Source organism: Rhinichthys klamathensis, unplaced genomic scaffold (genome assembly GCF_029890125.1).
Source record: "Rhinichthys klamathensis goyatoka isolate OS25496 unplaced genomic scaffold, OSU_Roscu_1.1 h1tg000338l_1, whole genome shotgun sequence".
Lineage (NCBI taxonomy): Eukaryota > Metazoa > Chordata > Actinopteri > Cypriniformes > Leuciscidae > Rhinichthys > Rhinichthys klamathensis.
In genome coordinates this window covers 425,043-449,062 of record NW_026606852.1, presented here as the reverse complement: position 1 = coordinate 449,062, position 24,020 = coordinate 425,043, and the positions used below count along the sequence as shown (strand labels likewise).

Genomic DNA, 24,020 nt, shown 5'->3' with positions numbered 1-24,020 from the left:
GCATGCGTCAAACTATATTTCATTCTCTCTTACAGTGATTGTCCATAATTACTATAAAGTGAATCTTAACCTATTTGTTCTCCATAAATGTCCAGGTTTGTCTTTGGACCATCAGTCTATGTCAGGTGCTTCCCGTGTTAGACTGTCTGAGAGAGAGGAAGAATGCCTGACCTGTTACCTCATGGCCTGTGATGCTGGCCTGTTATATCTGCAAGAGCTTGACAAGGTCTGTGTGTGCGAAGTCTGTCGGTTCACACAGAATGTGTTTTTCTCTCACCGAGTGTCTCACTGCATTTTAAGTATCTCAAGTTTTGAGTGATTCAAATAAAAAAAGACATTCAACTTTTACAAACACTGACTTTTTCCTTACCGGGGTCGGGGTGTCTCGCATTTCTAAATGCAAGAACATGTTCTGTGTGTGCCTTTTGTGTGTAGACCTTTTAGACCTTTTATATGTAGAAAATAATGTTTTTGCATTTTGTGTTTATTTGTAAGCTAACATTACATCTCACAGCGTATGTGTCCTCTTCACCAGACTGTTTGCACGCCGAGTTCCAAAACGGCTAAAAGCGGTTCATCAGTCCTTCATTTTGATTTGGACCCAGGCTTCTTCCTGCAGGCGGCTCTTCAGAGCGCATACCTGTCGCTGCTGAGGAAAGGGTGAGCTCGCATATTACTGATCTCAGACTCTTTACCCACAATTCTCTGGATTTTATATCAAGCACTCATGTTGCTATGTACACACAGTATTCACAGCACAGCTTCACTTAATCCATTAATGAACTCCACTTGAATATATGACCGGGACTGTGTAAACACACCACTGGTATTCTTGTTGTCAGCATGACCTGTGTGTGGTGTGGACGTGCCAGTAATGTCCAGCAGGTGTCAGTGTTTTAACACTGGTGATTTGTCAGTCACTCTGATATTGGCTTTGATTGAAATAGCATCCTAGCATACTACAACTTAAAAATATCAGGGCTGTCAAGTTAAATTAACAGATCATAAAATTGACATTAACAAATATGAAATGTCATTATTTTTTCAGTTCAGGAAAGAAAAAATAACAAGTTGTGTTAGTTTGTGTGTACGATATGGAACATGTGTGCACCTAAATTTAACATTTAATTTAATATTCAACAATAATATTGATCTGGATTGACACTATTATACAAGAACTGAACTGAGCTGGACGATGACATCACGATTTACTCCAGAGCAGCTATATATATATAAATTAACTTTTTCAAAACAAAAATGAAACATCACTGAACTTACTTAAGCTGGACTGTGATGCTATTTTCTTCTGGAAAGAAACTTTTTTGTATTATTTTCCTGTTGCTTTGAAACAATCTGTATGGTAAAAAGCGCTATATAAATGTGACTTGACTTGACTATAGCCTATAATAAATAATATATGTGCAGAATAACCTATAAAGACAGTGGACAGAGGTAGATTTATACATAGTGCTCTTTACTCATCTCAGTTGCACTTCTCTCTTCACAACAATTCAGTGCTCTAACACAGAAATCAATTACTGTAAATGCAGTTATAAATACAGTCTATATTTCTCAAACTGCATCAAAACACATGGGAGATAGTTAAATCAATACAAATCCACACTAATGAAATATAATATAAAACATTACCCACATTTTTGGTATTTTATGTTACAGTGTTTTTGTGGTGAATCATTGTAATAATGGCAATTTTAATAATATGAATGATGATGCTAAATAAATTATATTATGAATGTAAAGGAACACATTTCAGTTTTGGTCCTGTTGCTTAAAGTCCCCCTGTGGTTGTTGTGAAAATCATGTTTTTAATGTTGTTTATATGTCTATGTGGTGTTTTTAATATGCTTTAAGACAAACCATGTGGCAAATTCATAAGTCAACACCATTGCTGAGTATTTTCTCCTTAAAACTTCAGTGAACCAAAGACTGTCTCAAAATCGCGTTTTGAAATCACTGGTGATGTCCAATCAGGCCAACGTGTGATCGTCAATGAGTGGATCTCTGAGCTGCTGTGAGTGAGTGGAGGCGGGGCTAAGTTGTATATTCATAGAACCATGTATAGTAAATGAGACAAGGGTGTAAAGTTACATTCAAGCTTATTTTAAGGCATGAAGACATTTTTTTTCAAGGAAAATGCCATTTTGGTGATCAAAGATGAGTTTTAAGGGATAAAAAGATTGATTACAGGGGGACTTTAAGTAATTGAGCATGTGGAGGTTAAGAAACACAGCTGTTTCCTATAATGTAAATGTGCATGACTTGAACATCCATTTAATAATTGACAAATGAAACTGTTGTAACATCACCTGTGAATTTTTTTAAACTTCTTCTTTTTTAGTCCTGTGATGGCAAAGCTGTATTGCCAGCATCATTATTCTAGTCTTCAGTGTCACAGGATCCTTCAGAAATCATTCTAATATGCAAATATGTGTGTGTTTGTACACTTTTATGTTAGATGCAATTAATCGATTTGACAGCACTAATATATATATATACTGTATATATATACATACACATCTGTCTTTCTAATGTATAATTAACACAGTCAAATGTAGTTATGAAATAATGTCCATCAGTCTTATCTTCTCCTTGTTACATCAGCTTTCTTTCATCATCTTATCAATCATGTTGTCCTCCCACAATCACTTCTGCCTGTGTGTGTTAGTCACTTGGCTCAGGGTACACACCAGCTGCGGCGGGTCATGAGGGTCGTGGAGAGTCGGGGGTCGCAGAATTTTCGTAAGGTGAGATCTGAGTAAATGAGATGTTTGATGCTCACTTACACAGCAGGTTTCAGTGGTTGTTTTGTGTTGTTTAGACAGTAGCGTGCAGGCTTGCAGAAGTGTTGCTAGGTTCAGTGTGTGAGGACGCGTACTGGGATCCACTGTCTCCTCCACCACCCGGCTGGCTGAAGAAAGAAGGAGTCACACACCCCAAAGATGCCATCTACCCCTCGTCCAGACCACCACAGCGCTACAGCACTGAGGGGTCAGACTCTCTTTCCTTTCACTGATATTCTACTCACTTTTTCATGTAGGAAACATTATTTTAAGCATAATCATAATCCAAGCATAATCAGAAAATAAAAGCAGAACAAAATAAAACTAGATGAGTAAAGTTTGATGACAGTTGGTGGCTTGACAAAGCCCTGTCAAAGCATTTGAATATTGGAGTGAATTCATTCCGTGAATGTACGGAACACAACTCACTCGAAATTGAGATGATTGACACCGTGGTGACCATAGCAACGTTCTGACGTCTTGCATGTTTGGTATCTGCTATTTTTTACCAAAATAATATAGCGACCTATATGAGCTTGGCTCTACAAAAACGATAATGTTTATGCCGTTATTAAAGTGGGCGCGGGTGATATTTATTTCACTATAAAGCTTTTGGATTTCACAGAACAGAAGATATTTGTACTGAACAGAAGAAATGAACAGGGGAAGACTTCCACGTCAAAGAAGGTGTAGCCGCAGAGCACTAACTATTATGTAATTGACATGGACCAATGGTGGTTTGGAGGCATTTACCACCAAGTTTACCACTTTTCCAGGAAGGTTGTATATTGTGGCCTCTGCTGGGAGTTTCTGGCCTCTTCTTGGGTTTTGTTAACATGCTTGTTAACATCTTACTTTAATATGTAGTATTGCAAAAATTGCCTGTTGATGTAGCCTATGTTTTAACACATTGTTAGCATGTTTCCAGAATGTTTAAGCACATTGCTAGCACGTTTCTTACATGTTTTGGCATGTTGCTTGGATGGTTTAGTGCATTTTCGAGCATTTTGAACGTTTTCATGTTGCTAAGACGTTTTTAGCAATGATTTAGCTTATTGCAAACATGATTTAAGATTTGAGAGCCTGTTTCTAGCCTGTTTAACATATTGCTAACATGATTAAGTATGAAGCTAGCATGTTTCTAGCATGATTTATCATGTCTCTATGTTTTAGCACACTGCTAGCATGTTTTAACATGTTGCTAGTACATTTCTAGCATGTTTTAGCATTTCAGCACATTGCTACCCTGTCAAATAAGCAGGTTGCTAGGCTTTACTGGTGATAGATAGATAGATAGATAGATAGATAGATAGATAGATAGATAGATAGATAGATAGATAGATAGATAGATAGACAGACAGACAGACAGACAGACAGACAGACAGACAGACAGACAGACAGACAGACAGACAGACAGACAGACAGACAGACAGATGAAGGTATGTGATGATAGTTTTTTGTATGAAAGTTTTGATCCCCTCAATGAAAGTCTATAGGATTGTTCGGTTTAGGAAAACCGTTAGTCAGATCAGTTAGAAAAGATATAGCAGACCGAGTCATCTTGGAGGTTTATGCCGAGTTTGTGGGTCATATCTTTGTCAAGCCAGAATAATGTGTTAATTTTTAGCAGTTTTATGTACAGTAAATCTCCCTGCTATCATTAAATTGTACTGTGTACATCAGCCATTTGGCAATATTGATCGATCACTAGAGTCAGAGAGCAAGGAGACGTGCTGAGGACAGTGCTGGGTTTGTTTGCCTGCTTTAATATTCAGGACACGGCGGAATGCTGTGTTGTGAATAAAACATACTGTAACTGTACCTGTGAGTCTGCAGACTCCAGGCAGAGAAAGGAAAAATACATGAGAGATGAAAAGAGATGGAGAGACTTTTGAGAATATGTCTGAAGAACAGAAATTAAAACAGATAAAAGGAATATTCCAATTTATTATTCCTGGTACAGCTCAGTAACATGCTATGATGGGATTCCAGATGGTGGAGGGAAGTAGGATGAAGAAGGGATGAGATGGAAAGAAAGGGATGAGAGAAAACTGGCTGTAAAGAAAGAGGAAATTGTTCAGAATACCAATTAAACATTTTTAAAAAGGGACAGCTGCGAGGATGGCAGTAAGTCCAGAGCTCAGTTACCGACTGACATATGTAACTAGAGACTGACACACACACATTTGTGACGTGTTTTTTTCTTTTTCTTTTTCCTGTTGCCACCCTGTAGAGCTTTCTGTCCGCAGGACGTGGTTGAAGAGGCGGTGCTGGTGCTCCTCATCACAGAGTCAATGGTGAGACAGTCTTTCTCACATTCATCCTTTCTTCCTTAACATGCTGTGCTGTGACGTCTCTTCTCCTTAGCTGCATCTTAAGAACTAGTGCATGAATACTGTATAGTATAAAGGAATAGTTCACTGAAAAATCTGAATATATTAATAATATATTTTAATCTTAATAATTTACTTATCAAATCACCCCCATTTTGTTTCAAAACCATAAGCTGTTATTTTTTAGGTAGATCACAAAAGGAAGATTTTTTTAAGAATGCTCCTCTTTTCCATACATAGTTTAGTGTGACCTCTAAATTGTCCTCAATGGGCGGATGAAGTTGGATGCCCCTGAATATTCTTTATTTGGCAGGCAAACAGTTCAGTTCAATATATGTTACAATATGGTAAGTATTCTGTTATCAGCCAGAGATGAGTGTATAAAAGTAATATCCATATGGCAGTAATAAACAGTTATACACTCACCGGCCACTTTATTAGGTACACCTGTCCAACTGCTCATTAACACTTAATTTCTAAGCAGCCAATCACATGGCGGCAACTCAGTGCATTTAGGCATGTAGACATGGTCAAGACAATCTCCTGCAGTTCAAACCGAGCATCAGTATGGGGAAGAAAGGTGATTTGAGTGACTTTGAACGTGGCATGATTGTTGGTGCCAGAAGGGCTGGTCTGAGTATTTCAGAAACTGCTAATCTACTGGGATTTTCACGCACAACCATCTCTAGGGTTTACAGAGAATGGTCCGAAAAAGAAAAAACATCCAGTGAGCGGCAGTTCTGTGGGCGGAAATGCCTTGTTGATGCCAGAGGTCAGAGGAGAATGGCCAGACTGGTTCGAGCTGATAGAAGGGCAACAGTGACTGAAATAACCACTCGTTACAACCGAGGTATGCAGCAAAGCATTTGTGAAGCCACAACACGCACAACCTTGAGGCGGATGGGCTACAACAGCAGAAGACTCCACCGGGTACCACTCATCTCCACTACAAATAGGAAAAAGAGGCTACAATTTGCAAGAGCTCACCAAAATTGAACAGTTGAAGACTGGAAAAATGTTGCCTGGTCTGATGAGTCTCGATTTCTGTTGAGACATTCAGATGTTAGAGTCAGAATTTGGCGTAAACAGAATGAGAACATGGAACCATCATGCCTTGTTACCACTGTGCAGGCTGGTGGTGGTGGTGTAATGGTGTGGGGGATGTTTTCCTGGCACACTTTAGGCCCCTTAGTGCCAATTGGGCATCGTTTAAATGCCACGGCCTACCTGAGCATTGTTTCTGACCATGTCCATCCCTTTATGGCCACCATGTACCCATCCTCTGATGGCTACTTCCACCATGTCACAAAGCTCTAATCATTTCAAATTGGTTTCTTGAACATGACAATGAGTTCACTGTACTAAAATGGCCTCCACAGTCACCAGATCTCAACCCAATAGAGCATCTTTGGGATGTGGTGGAACGGGAGATTCGCATCATGGATTTGCAGCCGACAAATCTGCGGCAACTGTGTGATGCCATCATGTCAATATGGACCAAACTCCCTGAGGAATGCTTCCAGCACCTTGTTGAATCTATGCCACGAAGAATTGAGGCAGTTCTGAAGGCAAAAGGGGGTCCAACCCGTTACTAGCATGGGGTACCTAATAAAGTGGCCGGTGAGTGTAATATAGTACATTGTGTGGTTAGTTATCTTCATGTTTTCAGTTAAGCTAACACAACAAACATGCTAAACAGCATTTACAACTTGTTCTCGTAATTATTACAATATAAGGATCATTTTATAATATGAGGATAGTATTTTAAAGTTTTGAATGTCGATCCAAAGTTGCGATCCATAGCATTTTAGGCAAAAGATGATGTGTATTTGGTACTATTTCATCAGTTATAAATCTAGTACAAATTTATGAGAAGCATAATGTGAATGCTTGGCTAAAGAGATGCGTGTTTTATCTGATTTAAACAGAGAGAGTGTCTGAGCCCCGAATATTATCAGAAAAGAAGGCTATTTTATAATGTAGGAGCCAAGTGCGAAACAGTTACATGCATTATTCACCAACTGGTCATAAATGATAGTAAAGACATTTATAATATACAGTATATAAAGAATCCTGAATTGTTTTTTTTGACGGTTTCTAAAAAAAGGAAGCTGTTTTCAACATTGATATTAATAAGAAATATTTATTGGGCATTAAATCAGCATATTAGAATGATTTCTGAAGGATCATGTGACACTCAAGACTGAGTGATGATGTGGATAATTGAGCTTTGCCATCACAGGAATAAATGACCTTTTAGAGTAAAAAATAGTTAATTTAAATGGTAATAATATTTCCAATTTTAGAGTTTTTACTGTGTTTTTGATCAAATAAATGCAACCTTGGTAAGCATTAGACATTAATTTAAAAAAGTCTTACTGACCCCTCCCAACTTTTAAATGGTAGTGTATGTTTTCTAGCAGATATCAAGGAAATCTTGAGATATGTAGGATTCATTTATGTCATTCCACATTAGTTTATTTGGTCTGTAACACTTAAGTATGGGGAACATACACTCACCGGCCACTTTATTAGGTACCCCATGCTAGTAACGGGTTGGACCCCCTTTTGCCTTCAGAACTGCCTCAATTCTTCGTGGCATAGATTCAACAAGGTGCTGGAAGCATTCCTCAGGGAGTTTGGTCCATATTGACATGATGGCATCACACAGTTGCCACAGATTTGTCGGCTGCACATCCATGATGCGAATCTCCCGTTCCACCACATCCCAAAGATGCTCTATTGGGTTAAGATCTGGTGACTGTGGAGGCCATTTTAGTACAGTGAACTCATTGTCATGTTCAAGAAACCAATTTGAAATGATTAGAGCTTTGTGACATGGTGGAAGTAGCCATCAGAGGATGGGTACATGGTGGCCATAAAGGGATGGTCATGGTCAGAAACAATGCTCAGGTAGGCCGTGGTATTTAAACGATGCCCAATTGGCACTAAGGGGCCTAAAGTGTGCCAGGAAAACATCCCCCACACCATTACACCACCACCACCAGCCTGCACAGTGGTAACAAGGCATGATGGTTCCATGTTCTCATTCTGTTTACGCCAAATTCTGACTCTAACATCTGAATGTCTCAACAGAAATCGAGACTCATCAGACCAGGCAACATTTTTCCAGTCTTCAACTGTTCAATTTTGGTGAGCTCTTGCAAATTGTAGCCTCTTTTTCCTATTTGTAGTGGAGATGAGTGGTACCCGGTGGAGTCTTCTGCTGTTGTAGCCCATCCGCCTCAAGGTTGTGCGTGTTGTGGCTTCACAAATGCTTTGCTGCATACCTCGGTTGTAACGAGTGGTTATTTCAGTCACTGTTGCCCTTCTATCAGCTCGAACCAGTCTGGCCATTCTCCTCTGACCTCTGGCATCAACAAGGCATTTCCGCCCACAGAACTGCCGCTCACTGGATGTTTTTTCTTTTTCGGACCATTCTCTGTAAACCCTAGAGATGGTTGTGCGTGAAAATCCCAGTAGATTAGCAGTTTCTGAAATACTCAGACCAGCCCTTCTGGCACCAACAATCATGCCACGTTCAAAGTCACTCAAATCAACTTTCTTCCCCATACTGATGCTCGGTTTGAACTGCAGGAGATTGTCTTGACCATGTCTACATGCCTAAATGCACTGAGTTGCCGCCATGTGATTGGCTGCTTAGAAATTAAGTGTTAACGAGCAGTTGGACAGGTGTACCTAATAAAGTGGCCGGTGAGTGTACACACAGTATTAACTACTAACTATGACTTTTGCTTCAATAAACTCCTAATTTACTGCTTATTAATAATTAATAAGGTAACTTTGCAACTACATGCCAACTAACTCTCCTTAGAATATTAGTTTACTGTAGTAGACTGTTAGGTTAGGGTTAGGTGTTTGTAGAATAAGTTGACGTAGTAGAATATATTTTGAAGGAGCATCAAATTAAAGTGTTATATTCGAAATACTACATTTTATATTTATATCCTTTTATATTCCACTGGCAAAATAACACCACACAAGCCTTGAGGGTGAGTAAATATTGTCAGGATTTAAAAAAAAAAAAAAAATTGGTGAACTATCCCTTTGACATGGGCTTCAAAACCCTAAAGGCATTTTGTGTTTGTCCATATTTGACACCCAATTCGGTTCTTGAACACTTCACCCATGAGCTGATGAGTTGAATCAGATGTGTCAGATAAGAGAATCATCAGTGCTGGAGGTTCTCCTAGACTAGGATCTAGAGACACAGCTTCAACAAAACTCCTGAGGCTCTCTCTGTTGTCCCGTTTAGGCCAGTGGCGAGGCAGTGATCAGCCGCACCCCGGAGCACCGGGAGGCGAGGGAGAGCAGCATGCAGGACGCCTCCTCCGTCTATGACCTGCTGAGCATTGGCATGGCCAGGAGGGGGCAGTACTCCATGCTGTCCGAGGTAAGATGTGTCAGCACAGATCAGTATCGACCCCATGCTTTGTAAACAGGAGCAAGGAAGTGACCTGTATTTTATGTAGTGGCTTCTTTCACCTTCTTTGTCGCAAGTCGCCTCTTCCAATCTTTCAATCTCTCTCTCAATCTCTCCTAGCTGTATGGGTGATTTTTTTCCCTTCTTCCTCCGTCCTGTCCTTTCAGTAGTTGAGCCGTTGCGTGATGGTGAGCGTTTACTCAGAGACGTTCTCAGGTGAATCTGAATCTAAGCTCAGTGTTTTCAGTAGGTTCATTTCAACTGAATCCATGTCATTTCACTGATAACCCACATTACACTGCCATTACTCGGCATTATCAACAAATGCCTCCATAGAAATGTTAATCCCCACTCTCTCATGCATGTGCCATGATGTGGTGTGTACAGGATACACACAATCCCTATCGGTGCTGAAAACAACAAGATCCTTCTTAGAAATGCTGAGCAATGTCAACCGCATAAGGGTCATTCCATGTCAAATCAACCAAATTTCAGAAACTTCCCTGGCTGAAATTTTTGATTTTGTTAATATTTTTCTGATGAAAGCCAAAATATTAAATGTCAAGTCAAGTCACCTTTATTTATATAGCGCTTTTTACAATACATATTGTTTCAAAGCAGCTTTACATAGATAACAGGAAAATAATGCAACAAAGTCTGTTTCCTAATTTACATAAATTTACATTAAATGTAATTATTGTATATTGACCGAGTAATCCACTATTTTTTAGAGGGGGTCAAAATGACAATTTTCACCTGAGATTTATAGCCAAATTACAGAGGGGTAAAAATGATTTTAGATTTGTACATGGAGATTGGTAGGTCTATTAGTAAAATCTGTTAACTTTTGCAATCTTTGTTGCATTTTATGCCACCAGTGACATTTCAAAAATGGGAAAAGCACTACTTGTGTTTTTTGCCCCAAGTTTTTGCCTGTAACTCAAGAAGTATTAAAGATATCTTAATATCCTTTTAAATTCTGGTTCTTAACAAACTTTTCTTTTGGTATCTTAATTGTAAAGGCCCTCTGTGGTTCAGTCCCAGAGATATGGCGATCTTAATGCGTTTCCATAAAGTTAATTGGTCAATTACACACATTTTTAGTGGTCGAAAACCACTTTTCTTTTAAAAGCTGATACTTATTGCATTGAAAGATGAATGTCTTTACTTTATAATGTTTAAGCTAGAAATGTATCTTGTTTCCCTCCATCAAAAAAATTGCATACAACACACCTGCCAAAAATACACTGAAATGGTCAAGTTGAGGCACATTAACTTGCTCTCAAAAGTGTATTTATAAGATTCTATATTTTAACCAGGTTTAGGGATATTTAGATGAAAGGATTTTGTTCATTTTAACAGCTTCTGAAGCTACCAAGAGTTCAAATATGCAGTGTCATTCGTAACTACACGTTACCTCATTGACATCTCTATATCTATGTGATTGAACCATAAAGGGCTTTAAAAATGAAGATTCTAAAAGAAAAGTTTATTAAGAGTTAGAATCTAGAAGGATATTAAGATGTCTTGAATACTTTTAGAGTTACATGTACGCAAACTTTGGAAAAATTATATTTATGGCACTCAGACTATGCCATTGTGTTGATAGAAAAAAAACTAGATACATTTCTAGTTTCAACATTATTTGTTGTTAAGATATTCCTCCTTAAAAGGAAAAAGTATCAGCTGCATTCAAAGTGACCCACATTTGATTTTCGACCACTAAATATGCGTACAATTGATCATTTACTTTATGGAAACGCATTAAGATCGCCATATCTCTGGGACTGAACCATAGAGGGCCTTTAAAATGAAGATACCAAAAGAAAAGTTTGTTAAGAACCAGAATCTAAAGGGATATTAATATGGCTTTAATACTTCTGGACTTACAGGAATGCAAACTTGGGGCAAAAGTGCTTTTTCCCATTTTTAACTGTCACTGTTGGCATATAATGCAACAAAGATTTCTCAAAGTCAACAGATTTAAATAATAGACCTACCCATCTCTGTGTAAAAAAATAAAATAATGATGTAATTTTACCCACCCTGTATTTTGGCTCAAAGTCTCAGATGAAAATAGTCATTTTGACCCCCTCTACAAAATAGTGGATTACTCAGTTAATATACATTCATGACATTTAATATTTGGGCTTTCTTCTTCATTTATGTATTTCTTTCACCAGAAAAAAAAAATCTAAATCAAAGATTTTAGCCAAGACCTCTGGTTGAGATGACACGGAATGATCCATTATCATTTAGCTCGATTTCTTCTCTAGTGTTTCTTGGAAGGCTGATTCCCTGATTCAAAGTTTTTTTTTCTGACTGTGTTGTGTGATTGTTTGCCATCAGTGTTTGGAGCGGGCCATGAAGTTCTCCTATAATGAGTTTCATCTTTGGTACCAACTTGGCTTGTCTTTGATGGCAAGTGGGAAGGTGAGATTCATGTCCTGTTGTCATCATTAATGTTCCATTCATTTATTATTAATTTGTTGCTAAATCAACTCAATAAACGAGTTTTAGTAACTGAAAGAAACAAAATACATAAGGTTGTATACAAATTAAATGTGTTTAAATGAGTTCGTATAAATGTTCCTTAGTGCAATTCTTGAAAAATTCGTAAGAAATTTGTACTTTTTTTCTTAAGAAGAAAATGACATGCTTTGGTGTTATTTGACTGAAGGTCGAGTATTGCTGAAGACTCTCTGAATGAAAAAACACCTCAAAGCCAGTCTTTTTGAGATGCCTGCAGATTCATATCACATCATCACACGCAGATTCACATCATATATGCATTCACTCTAGTGATGTTTTCCTGATCGATCGGTGTCACTTCTGGTACTAGTAATATTTATGATATGTAGCTAGTGTTATGTTGTAATGCTTAATATTTGAAACAACCCAATGAATTCATTAAACATCTTATCTTTGGAGATTTAAGACAGGTTGGAGGTTATCCTACTTTAAGAAGTTATTTACATTGATTTATAAGAATATTCTTTTCAGGAATATGAATACTTCTTAAACTTTGTCTTGAGAAAAATCTTAGGAAAAGCTTGTGGGAATACAAAATATTCTTATCTTTTTCTTAAGTTAGAAAATAATAAGAAAAAAGCAGTTAATTTTTTTTTTTTTTAAGAATGTTTCATGAATCGGCCCCAGATTAGTCAATTTTCACACCAAGCTTAACCCCTTGGTTAATGTCAATGTAACAACAATATTTCAGACTTGTGTTTGTAAAAGAAGGTTAAAGGGATAGTTCACCAAAAAATGAAAATTCTCTTATCATTTACTCACCCTCATGCCATCCCAGATCTATATGATTTTCTTTCTTAAGATGAACACAAACAAAAAGCTTTAGAAAAATAATCCATCTAATGCAAGTAAATAGATGTGCAAATGCTCCACATACAGCTATTATTACCAGGAATCCATACGACCCCAGTGAATGAATAAACATATTTTAAAGTAAAACGATAGGTATGTGTGTAAGGAAAAAAACTAATATTTTAACTCTTTTTATTCTTGTGATGCACCGAAAATATTTTTTTACTGAAACACATTCAAGTTTTTTTTGTGTTTTTTTTAGGCAAAAAACTAAATCGGAAATAAGGTTGTGATAATTAAATTGGGTTAATTGGGTCTTGATTCAGGGTGTTGTACAACAAATTTTATATATTGCTACTCTAGCATCATTGTTGGTCACAGTGAAGTTTACCTGTTGTAGTTTATCTACATTTGCTTATCCACATATCCAAATTGTCACACTCTCACACCACATGGACTTGTTTTCAGCTGTGCACTAATCAATCATCTCATTATCACCACTACTTAAGTCCTGTTGGGTCTCGTATGTGTCTTCATCCTCGTCATCGTGTGTGTTGCACAACCCCAGCGTGACACAAATCCAATCGCTTCTGGCCAACTGTCATATGCATGTTTCAGAGAGGGTCGAGTTTACACTTAACATAAAAATAAGCATGTTTTGAAGCGTGATGTAAGTAGGCTGTGAAGTGACACAGAACCACAGAGGACAATTACTTCTCATGTGAGCTTTACAACACTCATAAGCCGAGCTTCAAGACATGCTTACAGTATGTTAACTTAAGTGTAAACTTGACCCTCTCATTAATATGCATTCAACAGTTGGCCAGAAGTGATGCTTTGTATTAAAACATGATTAGTATGTTTCTTATGCCCACCTGTCGTTTGCTTCAGAAGACCTTCAGAAGATTCATTTTTCTAGAAATCTTTGTGTTCAACTGCAGAAAGTAAGTCAGATACTGTACATCCGGGTTGGAAGGAAGGTGGGTAAATAATGAGAGAATTTGTATTTTTGGTTGAACTATGCCTTTAACTATAACCCCTTTAAACCTGGCTCTCTGAGTCTGAATTGCCATACGTGTACAATGTGAAACAACGCAGTGCTAGAAAGTTACAGATACTTGTTTAGTAACTGACCACAAATCGTCAACTGCCTCAACTTTCAACTGCAGTGTTCAGTGATGGTAATTCCCACTCTGCATTTTCCTTTTAGTGTTTTGTCGTAGATTTATATAGTTTCAGAAGTCTCACTTGCGCTCCACTTGTCAATGTTATTAACCTTATGCAAACAAGAATGTTACAGATGCACAGTGCGATAAACTAAAATCACCCTGGGTTTATCTTACATGTCTTCATATATAAATGAATGAAACCTGTATTATTAATGATATTGTACAGAATGAGGGTGCAGTGTCAGTCCTCAAAGAGTGTGTGACAATGAAACCACAGGACCCCATCCCACCTCTGCTTGCAGCAAAAGTGTGCATCAACCAGCTACACTGGGTGAGAAAAACATTTACATTTAATCATTTAGCCGACGCTTTTATCCAAAGCGACTTACAAATGAAGAGAGCAATAGACGCAGTCAAATCAACAATATGCAAATGTCGTGACCAAACTCAGCTAGACCAATGCAGCACACGTAGCACAGATTTTTTTTTATATAATAGATATAGAATAGTAAGTGTTCGTACTACTGAGTCAAATGTTGGCGAAAGAGATGCGTCTTTAGTAGATTCTTGAAGATGGCTAAAGACTCAGCAGCTCGGTTTGAGATAGGCAGGTCATTCCAGCAGCTTGGAACAGTCAAGGTAAAGGTCCGTGAAAGGGATTTTGTTTTAGGATGGTGCCACAAGGCGCCGTTCACTTGCAGAACGCAAGTTTCTGGAGGGCATGTAGGTCTGAAGTAATGAGTTAAGATATAGGGGTGCATAGCCAGTGGCAAACATTAGTGCCTTGAATTTAATGCGAGCGAAACACACCAAGTACATGTGAACAATATGCATATTCATCCTGCAAATTTTTTTTATCTTATACAAAAATGTCACCGTTTTATAGAGCAATTCAATTCAGTTAAAGTTCCAAGAGTTTCAGTCTCTAAACATACACTACCAATATATAAAAAAAAAAATATATATATATATATATATATATATATATATATATTATTCAGCAAGGACACATTAAATTGATCAAAAGTGAATACTGCACTATTAATCAATGAATCAAAATATGTATCATGGTTTACACAAAAATAGTAAGCAGCTCAACTGTTTTCAGCATTGATAGTAATAAGAAATGTTCCTTGAGCACCAAATCAGTATATAAGAATAATTTCTGAATAATTTCATGCGACACCGAAGACTGGAGGAATTATGCTGAAAATTCAGTTTTGTATCACACGAAGAAATTAAATTATAAAGTAATTCACATAGAAATCAAATCAGCTTTTTAAAATTGTAACAATATTTCAAAAATGTTGTTTTTCCGGTAGTTTTAATCAAATAAATGCAGCCTGAGTGAGCATAAGAGACTTATCCCAAGAACAAAAAAAAAAATCTTACAAATGCCAAACTTTTTGAATCATAGTGTACTTTCCAGCAAAATGATTGAATATGATGAAGACTATGAAATGAAATAAGCAATGTGCATTTCAGGTAAATTCATTCATTTTGGCATCTACACTCACCGGCCACTTTATTAGGTACCCCATGCTAGTAACGGGTTGGACCCCCTTTTGCCTTCAGAACTGCCTCAATTCTTCGTGGCATAGATTCAACAAGGTGCTGGAAGCATTCCTCAGGGAGTTTGGTCCATATTGACATGATGGCATCACACAGTTGCCGCAGATTTGTCGGCTGCACATCCATGATGCGAATCTCCCGTTCCACCACATCCCAAAGATGCTCTATTGGGTTGAGATCTGGTGACTGTGGAGGCCATTTTAGTACAGTGAACTCATTGTCATGTTCAAGAAACCAATTTGAAATGATTAGAGCTTTGTGACATGGTGGAAGTAGCCATCAGAGGATGGGTACATGGTGGCCATAAAGGGATGGACATGGTCAGAAACAATGCTCAGGTAGGCCGTGGCATTTAAACGATGCCCAATTGGCACTAAGGGGCCTAAAGTGTGCCAGGAAAACATCCCCCACACCATTACACCACCACCACCAGCCTGCACAGTGGTAACAAGGCATGATGGTTCCATGTTCTCATTCTGTTTACGCCAAATTCTGACTCTAACATCTGAATGTCTCAACAGAAATCGAGACTCATCAGACCAGGCAACATTTTTCCAGTCTTCAACTGTTCAATTTTGGTGAGCTCTTGCAAATTGTAGCCTCTTTTTCCTATTTGTAGTGGAGATGAGTGGTACCCGGTGGAGTCTTCTGCTGTTGTAGCCCATCCGCCTCAAGGTTGTGCGTGTTGTGGCTTCACAAATGCTTTGCTGCATACCTCGGTTGTAACGAGTGGTTATTTCAGTCACTGTTGCCCTTCTATCAGCTCGAACCAGTCTGGCCATTCTCCTCTGACCTCTGGCATCAACAAGGCATTTCCGCCCACAGAACTGCCGCTCACTGGATGTTTTTTCTTTTTCGGACCATTCTCTGTAAACCCTAGAGATGGTTGTGCGTGAAAATCCCAGTAGATTAGCAGTTTCTGAAATACTCAGACCAGCCCTTCTGGCACCAACAATCATGCCACGTTCAAAGTCACTCAAATCACCTTTCTTCCCCATACTGATGCTCGGTTTGAACTGCAGGAGATTGTCTTGACCATGTCTACATGCCTAAATGCACTGAGTTGCCGCCATGTGATTGGCTGCTTAGAAATTAAGTGTTAACGAGCAGTTGGACAGGTGTACCTAATAAAGTGGCCGGTGAGTGTATAAGCCCTTAAATCCATAAATCCTAATACCTAAATCCTATATAATCCTAACATATTTATATAAATATTAGCTATTCTTATAACTTTATTATTTATGGTATGACAAACATTAAATCTGTATTTTCAGTTTTTTTTATAATATTCAGTGTACAGTATCCCTCAGTCTTAGATGGGGGTCCAGATTCAATCACTAATACTGTAAGTGACCTCTGTGTTACAACATTAGTAACATTGCCACACCAATAAGACAATGCAATGTACAGTCACGACACTATCAATCAAATACACACTACAGCCCTGTTGAGATTAGGGCACATCTGGTAGAAACGTAGTGCTGAATACAGACTGCATGCCATAAGAGGCTTATAGCACAATAGGGCCGTATAGCCACAGAAACATAATGCATAGGCTTTAATGTCAGATTGCACGCCATCCCAGTCACACTTCAGAGCAGCCCTTTATCATCCCTGCATCAAAACACGGAATGTTTTGATGCAACTTCTCCTCAGGCAGTTGTCCTTGATGCTGATTCATGTCAGCATGTCTAGCATTTAAATTAATGAATATCAAACGACATTAAGTCAGCTTATTATGCTCATATGAATTATATATAATGTGAATGCATGATTACATGTAGGGATTTGTCACAATTTGGCATCAAATTTGTGCAGTTGACATGACCTAAAAAGTTTTTCTTTTTCTTTTCTACACTACGCTATACAGATCAAAAATGTGGAATAAATACGATATTTTTAATGGTTTTAACCCTTGTGTTCTGTTCGAATTCTGTGTACTCCCCTTATGGACCGGGTCAAATTGACCCTAATTGGATTCAATACAATTCCTCAAAAATCACACTATGAAAAACAACAAAGATTTAGATACAAACTGTAAACTTTTAATATCAACATTTGTCAAACATTACAAAAACATTATATCTGAAAATATGATTTATGAAAAAAAATTTAAAATTTTTTTAAAAACAGTTTTGTTTTGACAAAATTGGAAAATAAACAATTTACTGATTTTTTTTGCATATATATTTTTTTCCTTTTTTTTTTCCTTTTTTTTTTTTACATTTTATGCTTTGAACATCGTAACTGAACAAAAAAATTTGCTGTATAATGAACATTTTTATTTTCCTAAGTTAACTTTCCCTAGTTTCCTAAGACCTATTTTCCTAGTTTCATTATTCACTCACTGGGAAGTGAGAAACCAAACATAACAAAATCATACATCAAATAAATGTTTTTTATTTATTTTTTTGGCTCTGTACAGCTGCCTTTGAAAATCCTACATAAAAGTTTTGGTTAAAAGCTAGGTATTTTAGATATTTTGAATATTGAAATGAGAGCTTATTTTACTATCTGTGTCTGACAAAGATTTTCATCTGTAATTTGCAAATAATTCTGAACACTGTAATTTTAGCTTTTTCAAGTGTGTTTGGTTAGGGTTAGAGGACTTTTAGATGCACTTGCACGTTAGAACTGGAGTTGAAGTGCCCTTACATACAGAAAATAAATGTTTTTATTTTGTGTCTGTACAGTTGCTTTTGAATGGCTGTCTATGAGGGTCAAATTGACCCGCGAACATCACGAACGTAACAGTAATTTTGTTTGTATATGTCAAAACACATCAGCATGTTGAAACTTTGCATGCATGTTCATCATGATAAATGAGAAAAAGTCACAAAATATCAAGAAAAAAAACAAAGGTTAACCAGTATTTCCAACAACTTGAAAATCGAAACGGGTCAAATTGACCCGCAACATATAAGACGTTTCTTTTGCTCACCAAGGCTCAGTAAAAATCACAAAAGAGTAAATTAAAGTAATATTGTGGAATATTATGACAATTTAAAGTACTGTTTTATTATATTTTAAAATTTAATTTATTCCTATTATGGCAAAGCTGAATTTTCTGAATTGACACATGATCCTTCAGAAATCATAATATGTTAATTTAGTGCTCAGTTATTATTGGTACTCAATTTTTAAAAATGGTTCTTATTATTATTAAAAAAAAACCTGCTTTTGGTGCTAAATATTGTGAATATTGTGGAAACCATAAAGACTTTTTTTAGGATTATTTCAATGAACAGCATTTATTTGAAATAGAAATCTTTTGTAACCTTAAAAAATGTCTCTAATGTCACTTTTGATCAATTTAATACGTCCGTAGCATGTCACGGCAACCCAAAAAAAAAAAAAAAAATAAGCAGCACACCTGTTATCAACATTCAACATAATCATAAATGTTTCTTCAGCACCAAATCAGCATATTAGGATGATTTCTGAAGGATCATGATGTGACACTGGAGTAATGCATGCCTGCTAAATTGTGTATATTAATTACACATTTTAATGTAAAATATTGGTATTTTTTATCTAGCTTATGCTTTTTTTCAAAGTGACTGTTATGTATAGTTTATGGTCAATGATGATGTTGGGTTCAAACTCATAACCTTTCAGTTTCCTGCTTCGGTCGTTAACCACTACGCTACAGCTCCAATATATCACATCATCACAAGTTGATAACCACTGATATAAATCATCCAAATGTCTAAAGCATGTTTAAATGTGTGTGTCAGCTGGAGGATGCAGTGTCCCTCGCAGCAGGTGTGGTTGCTTTAGGAGAGTGTGCTGGGGAGTCTCTTCCCCAAGCTCATCTGGCCATAGGACTGTGCCGTAGTATGCAGGCAACTGACGGTAAGCCCGTTTATCCTTCTCTGAACCTACAAAATGAGCCAGGCCCCCAGCTGTCCTCAGCTGCTCTCTGCTCCCTCTCTCATGTCTGCGGTGACTCACTGTTTAACTGTGTGTTTGCAGCCACTCTGAAAGCAGACCGCGATGAGTTCAACAGAAGAGCGCTGCAGTCACTACGGAAGTACGCTTGATGTTTACCTTTTTCACTTCAGATTGTGTTTAGGAGGCTTCAGCCACCCACTTTGTTTTGGAATTGTTTGGACTCTTAAAGCCTTTTCTAAACCTCGCCTAAGTTGATTGCAGAACTGTCATTAATATTACTGTAAAACATACTGATATTAATTTTAATCTCAAAACTACACCACTGTTTAAATAGTTTGGGGTCCGTACGATTTTATTTTGTATGTTTTTGAAAGATCAATAATCAGATAAAACAATAAAAACAGTAATGTTGTGAATTATTATTACAATTTAAAAATATCAGTTTTCTATTTTAATATAGTTTCAAAACTATTATTTGTTCCTGAATTTTCAGCAGTCTTCAGTGTCACATGATTCTTCAGGAATAATTCTAATATGCTGATTTGCTGCTCTAGAAACATTTCTTATTATTATCGATGTTGAAAACAGTTGTGCTGCTTAATATTTTTGTACAAACCGTGATACATTTTTTAGGATTCTTTGATGAATAGAAAGTTCAAATGGCAACAGCTGTTCAACAGAATTTATTTTAAATAGACATTTGTAACAAATATAAAATACTTTACTGCCATTCTTGATAAATTTAATGAGTCATTGGTAAATAAAATGAATTCTTTAAAAAAATCTTTCTGACCTTTTGAACAGTAGTTGTATATATATATTTTCTATTAAAAACTTGTGCTGTCAATAGAAGAAAATAATCACCTCATTGATCAGTCCATATAAAAAACACTGAAATTGATGACAAATTTGGTGAATGTAAACGTAACAAAATCACTATTCACAGTAAGCATTTTTTTTTATATATTAAAATCATGGAATCTTTTAAACCCTTGCCCAAATTGAAGGTGTCATACAAACTTCTGACACTGAATCGTTTCTGTTCATTTACACTAATGTAATCTGTTGCAATCGGTTTCAAATTGTTTTTAATCCCGTTCACTATGTAATTTAACATCACAGTTAATTTCAGCGTGTAAGCTTAGCGAAGGGTCAGTTGTGAGATGACTGGCTGATGTCAGACTGATGAAGACTTCACATAGACTTGTTTTTTGAATGCAGAGCACAATCGCTGGATCCTCAGGACCCTCAGATCTCCTTCTGCCTCTCTCTGCAGCTCGCTCTGGTTCGACAGGTTAGCATGTTAACACATCAATCTTGCTGACTAGATGCAGAATCGCATGATGTTTTCAGATTTCTGTTTTTCATATCTTCCAAGAAAAGAAATGTACATAAATCTCTCTCCTTATTTTTGTAGCTTTTGTTTACACACAATATGACTGTCAAAGTCATTATCTTATCATATTTTGAACATATAACCTGTTATTTCAGTCAGTTCTGGTCCCTAATGTGACCTCTTGTGTTTGTGGTAGGTGTCAGAAGCGATGAAGCCGTTGGAGTTGGCTCTGAATGTTCGTGGGGATGATCTGCACTCTCTACACCTGCTGGCTCTACTACTCAGTGCCCAGAAACACTACCAACACGCTCTTGATACGCTCAAACTCGCCCTTAACCAGCACCCGGACAACTTTAAGTATGTTTATATATGTTTGTTTTCTACTTTAAAGGGATATAGTTCACCCAAAAATGAAAATTCTGTCGTCATTAACCCTCATTTCAAACCTGTATGACTTTCTTCTTTGTAACACAGAAAAATTATATTTTGAAGAAGCAAACAGTTTGGGTTATCATTGACTTCCATTGTATGGACATACACACTAAGACATATTATATCCTCTTTTATGTTCTTTTAGGTGAACTATCCATTTAAAGGGATACTCCACCAGTTTTTCTTATTAAACTATGTTATTCCCTTAACTAAGACGAGTTGATACATACCTCTCTCGTCTCAGTGCGTGCACTATATCGCTCTGTATTGCCGCAAAACTATGTTAGCACTTAGCTTAGCCCATGCATTAAATATGGGCCAAGCAGAGAAGCGACCAAACACTTCCACGTTTTCCCTATGTAAACACAGTTACTCGAGTAGTGTAACTTGACCTGGGCTGGTGACACAAAATAAACCGTTGCGCTTTTCTAAGCGTTTAAAATTGATGACTATATTGAATGGCGGAATACCATAACAAGTGCTTTTGAGCAGTTCGACTTGGCGCAATAATATCTTCACTAGTGAAAAGTCCTCTTACCGGCTCCCGCTTCCTCTCCCCCTCCCTCTGACATTTCCGTCAATACAACCAACGTGGCTTTTACTACCTGTGCTATTAGCAAACTGCAGATCATTTGCAATGGCGGACTTTGTAGATGATTATGACTTCTTTGTAGAAGACCCAGAGCCATATCTGTTTGAACCCGAGTACACGGAGGAGGAATTAGCTCTTATGGACCGTGAGAGGAAAGAAAGATATGATCCAGAACAGACCGGAGCTGGCGAAAGACCACGGGCAAACAGCAATTGGTGGTGCAAGTGTGACTGTTGCGAACAGATGCCGACCGAAATTGAGAGCCTGTTCTGTTTAGAATGCTAACTAGCTTCCAACAACCTGTTACTTCGTCAACTCCGCTCGAACTACTACTACCGGCGCATGTCACGTTGGTTGTATTGACGGAAATGTCAGAGGGAGGGGGAGAGGAAGCGGGAGCCGGTAAGAGGACTTTTCACTAGTGAAGATATTATTGCGCCAAGTCGAACTGCTCAAAAGCACTTGTTATGGTATTCCGCCATACAATATAGTCATCAATTTTAAACGCTTAGAAAAGCGCAACGGTTTATTTTGTGTCACCAGCCCAGGTCAAGTTACACTACTCGAGTAACTGTGTTTACATAGGGAAAACGTGGAAGTGTTTGGTCGCTTCTCTGCTTGGCCCATATTTAATGCATGGGCTAAGCTAAGTGCTAACATAGTTTTGCGGCAATACAGAGCGATATAGTGCACGCACTGAGACGAGAGAGGTATGTATCAACTCGTCTTAGTTAAGGGAATAACATAGTTTAATAAGAAAAACTGGTGGAGTATCCCTTTAAGTCACATAGTCTGATTGTCAAGTAACTGTTATTTATTTAGTGCTTTTCACAGTGTTTCAAAGCAATTTTACAGAGAAATATTGTTATAATAGTGTCTTAAATTATATAAGGACTTTATTTAGCAGTTCAGTTAAAAAAATTTGCCTTAATTTATTTGACTGTAACCCCAATAAATATCCGTTTAAAAAAAAAAAAAAAAATCAAAACCAGTGGCGTCTGAAAGCAACTGCTGGATCTTAGTTCAGAAATGACTTCACTTTTCTGAGTCATATTAGTAACATATTAGTTGCAGTGATTTTTACTGGACATATGAATTCAGAAGTTAGTAGCTATAGGTATAGTTTTTTTTCAGTTTTTACATCACCATGTGGGGTCAGTATTGCTCCCAGTGACAGGCAGAGATGAGAATGTCAAGAAAATAATTTGGATAATGCTCATGTGTGAGAGCAACACACAGTTTAAAGACCCCCCAGCATTTCTTACACACTGAATCTATTGTGTGTGACTGAACACAATTGTCAAATTGTCACACATTTCTTATTCCAAGAACCTCTGCCTCTGGAGAAAACAAATCATCACTTTATAACTAGAAAAAGTTAGCTCCGCTTTCTAGAAACTCTGTTAACATATGGGAGAAGGAACAGTTGAACCAGGGTGTATGTAAACTAAAATCTCTTTTAATCACCTTTTTTAACTTCCGTAATCTGACATATTATGCTGCTGTCGGTTAATCAATTGAACCTCGCAACTCAATTGGACTCTTGTCATGTCAAAAGTGATAAGACTTTTCAGTGATGGACGTCGCCATCTTTAATATTACTTTGGTTCCTGGTGACTCCCTGCTGAAAAATCCAGCATTGCTGGTTACCAGCATAAGGTATATTTCCCATGCTGGTTGCTGGTCCCCTTATGTTGTCTTTTGATTCCAGCAAGACCACAACAAAACTTGCGTATGTGTTAAAAGTTGTTGAAGTCTGTTTGAAGTCACCATTATGATGATCAGTGTTTCACATTTCCCAAAAATGTTTATTGTAAAAGGTATGGTGACCAATGACTGACAGCTAGATTTTGACATGGGGGTTCCCAAATGACCATTCAACACTTTTAAAACAGCAAATTACAATTTTCATTATCAATAGCTCTTTCTTAGCAAGAACTTTTCTCATAAACCCTGTTATTGAACAAACTGCTTATGATTATGGTGTTATTTGGCTTTTTTTCATATCTCTAAAGATTTTTGTTTTGCGATGTACACAAGCTTTTTTAGCTGATTTCTGTATAGATCCTTTGAAACATAAGACAAATCCTTTGATACTTTGAAACGTTTCACCAGTTAGAATT

The 24,020-nt window shown here is 37.3% G+C and overlaps 1 protein-coding gene across 3 annotated transcripts in view; it reads left to right on the top strand.

Annotated features, from left to right (window-relative positions):
• Positions 1-24,020, top strand: part of ttc7a (tetratricopeptide repeat domain 7A) — a 74,504-nt gene that overhangs the window by 26,342 nt on the left and 24,142 nt on the right. For all 3 annotated transcript variants that reach the window (XM_056272415.1, XM_056272414.1, XM_056272416.1), the window contains exons 5-16: positions 96-226; positions 536-660; positions 2,687-2,765; positions 2,840-3,009; positions 5,035-5,098; positions 9,411-9,548; positions 11,928-12,011; positions 14,298-14,402; positions 19,381-19,498; positions 19,619-19,676; positions 20,759-20,831; positions 21,070-21,230. In XM_056272415.1, coding sequence (XP_056128390.1) covers positions 96-226; positions 536-660; positions 2,687-2,765; positions 2,840-3,009; positions 5,035-5,098; positions 9,411-9,548; positions 11,928-12,011; positions 14,298-14,402; positions 19,381-19,498; positions 19,619-19,676; positions 20,759-20,831; positions 21,070-21,230 — 1,306 coding nt within the window. The remainder of the gene's footprint in view (positions 1-95; positions 227-535; positions 661-2,686; positions 2,766-2,839; positions 3,010-5,034; positions 5,099-9,410; positions 9,549-11,927; positions 12,012-14,297; positions 14,403-19,380; positions 19,499-19,618; positions 19,677-20,758; positions 20,832-21,069; positions 21,231-24,020) is intronic.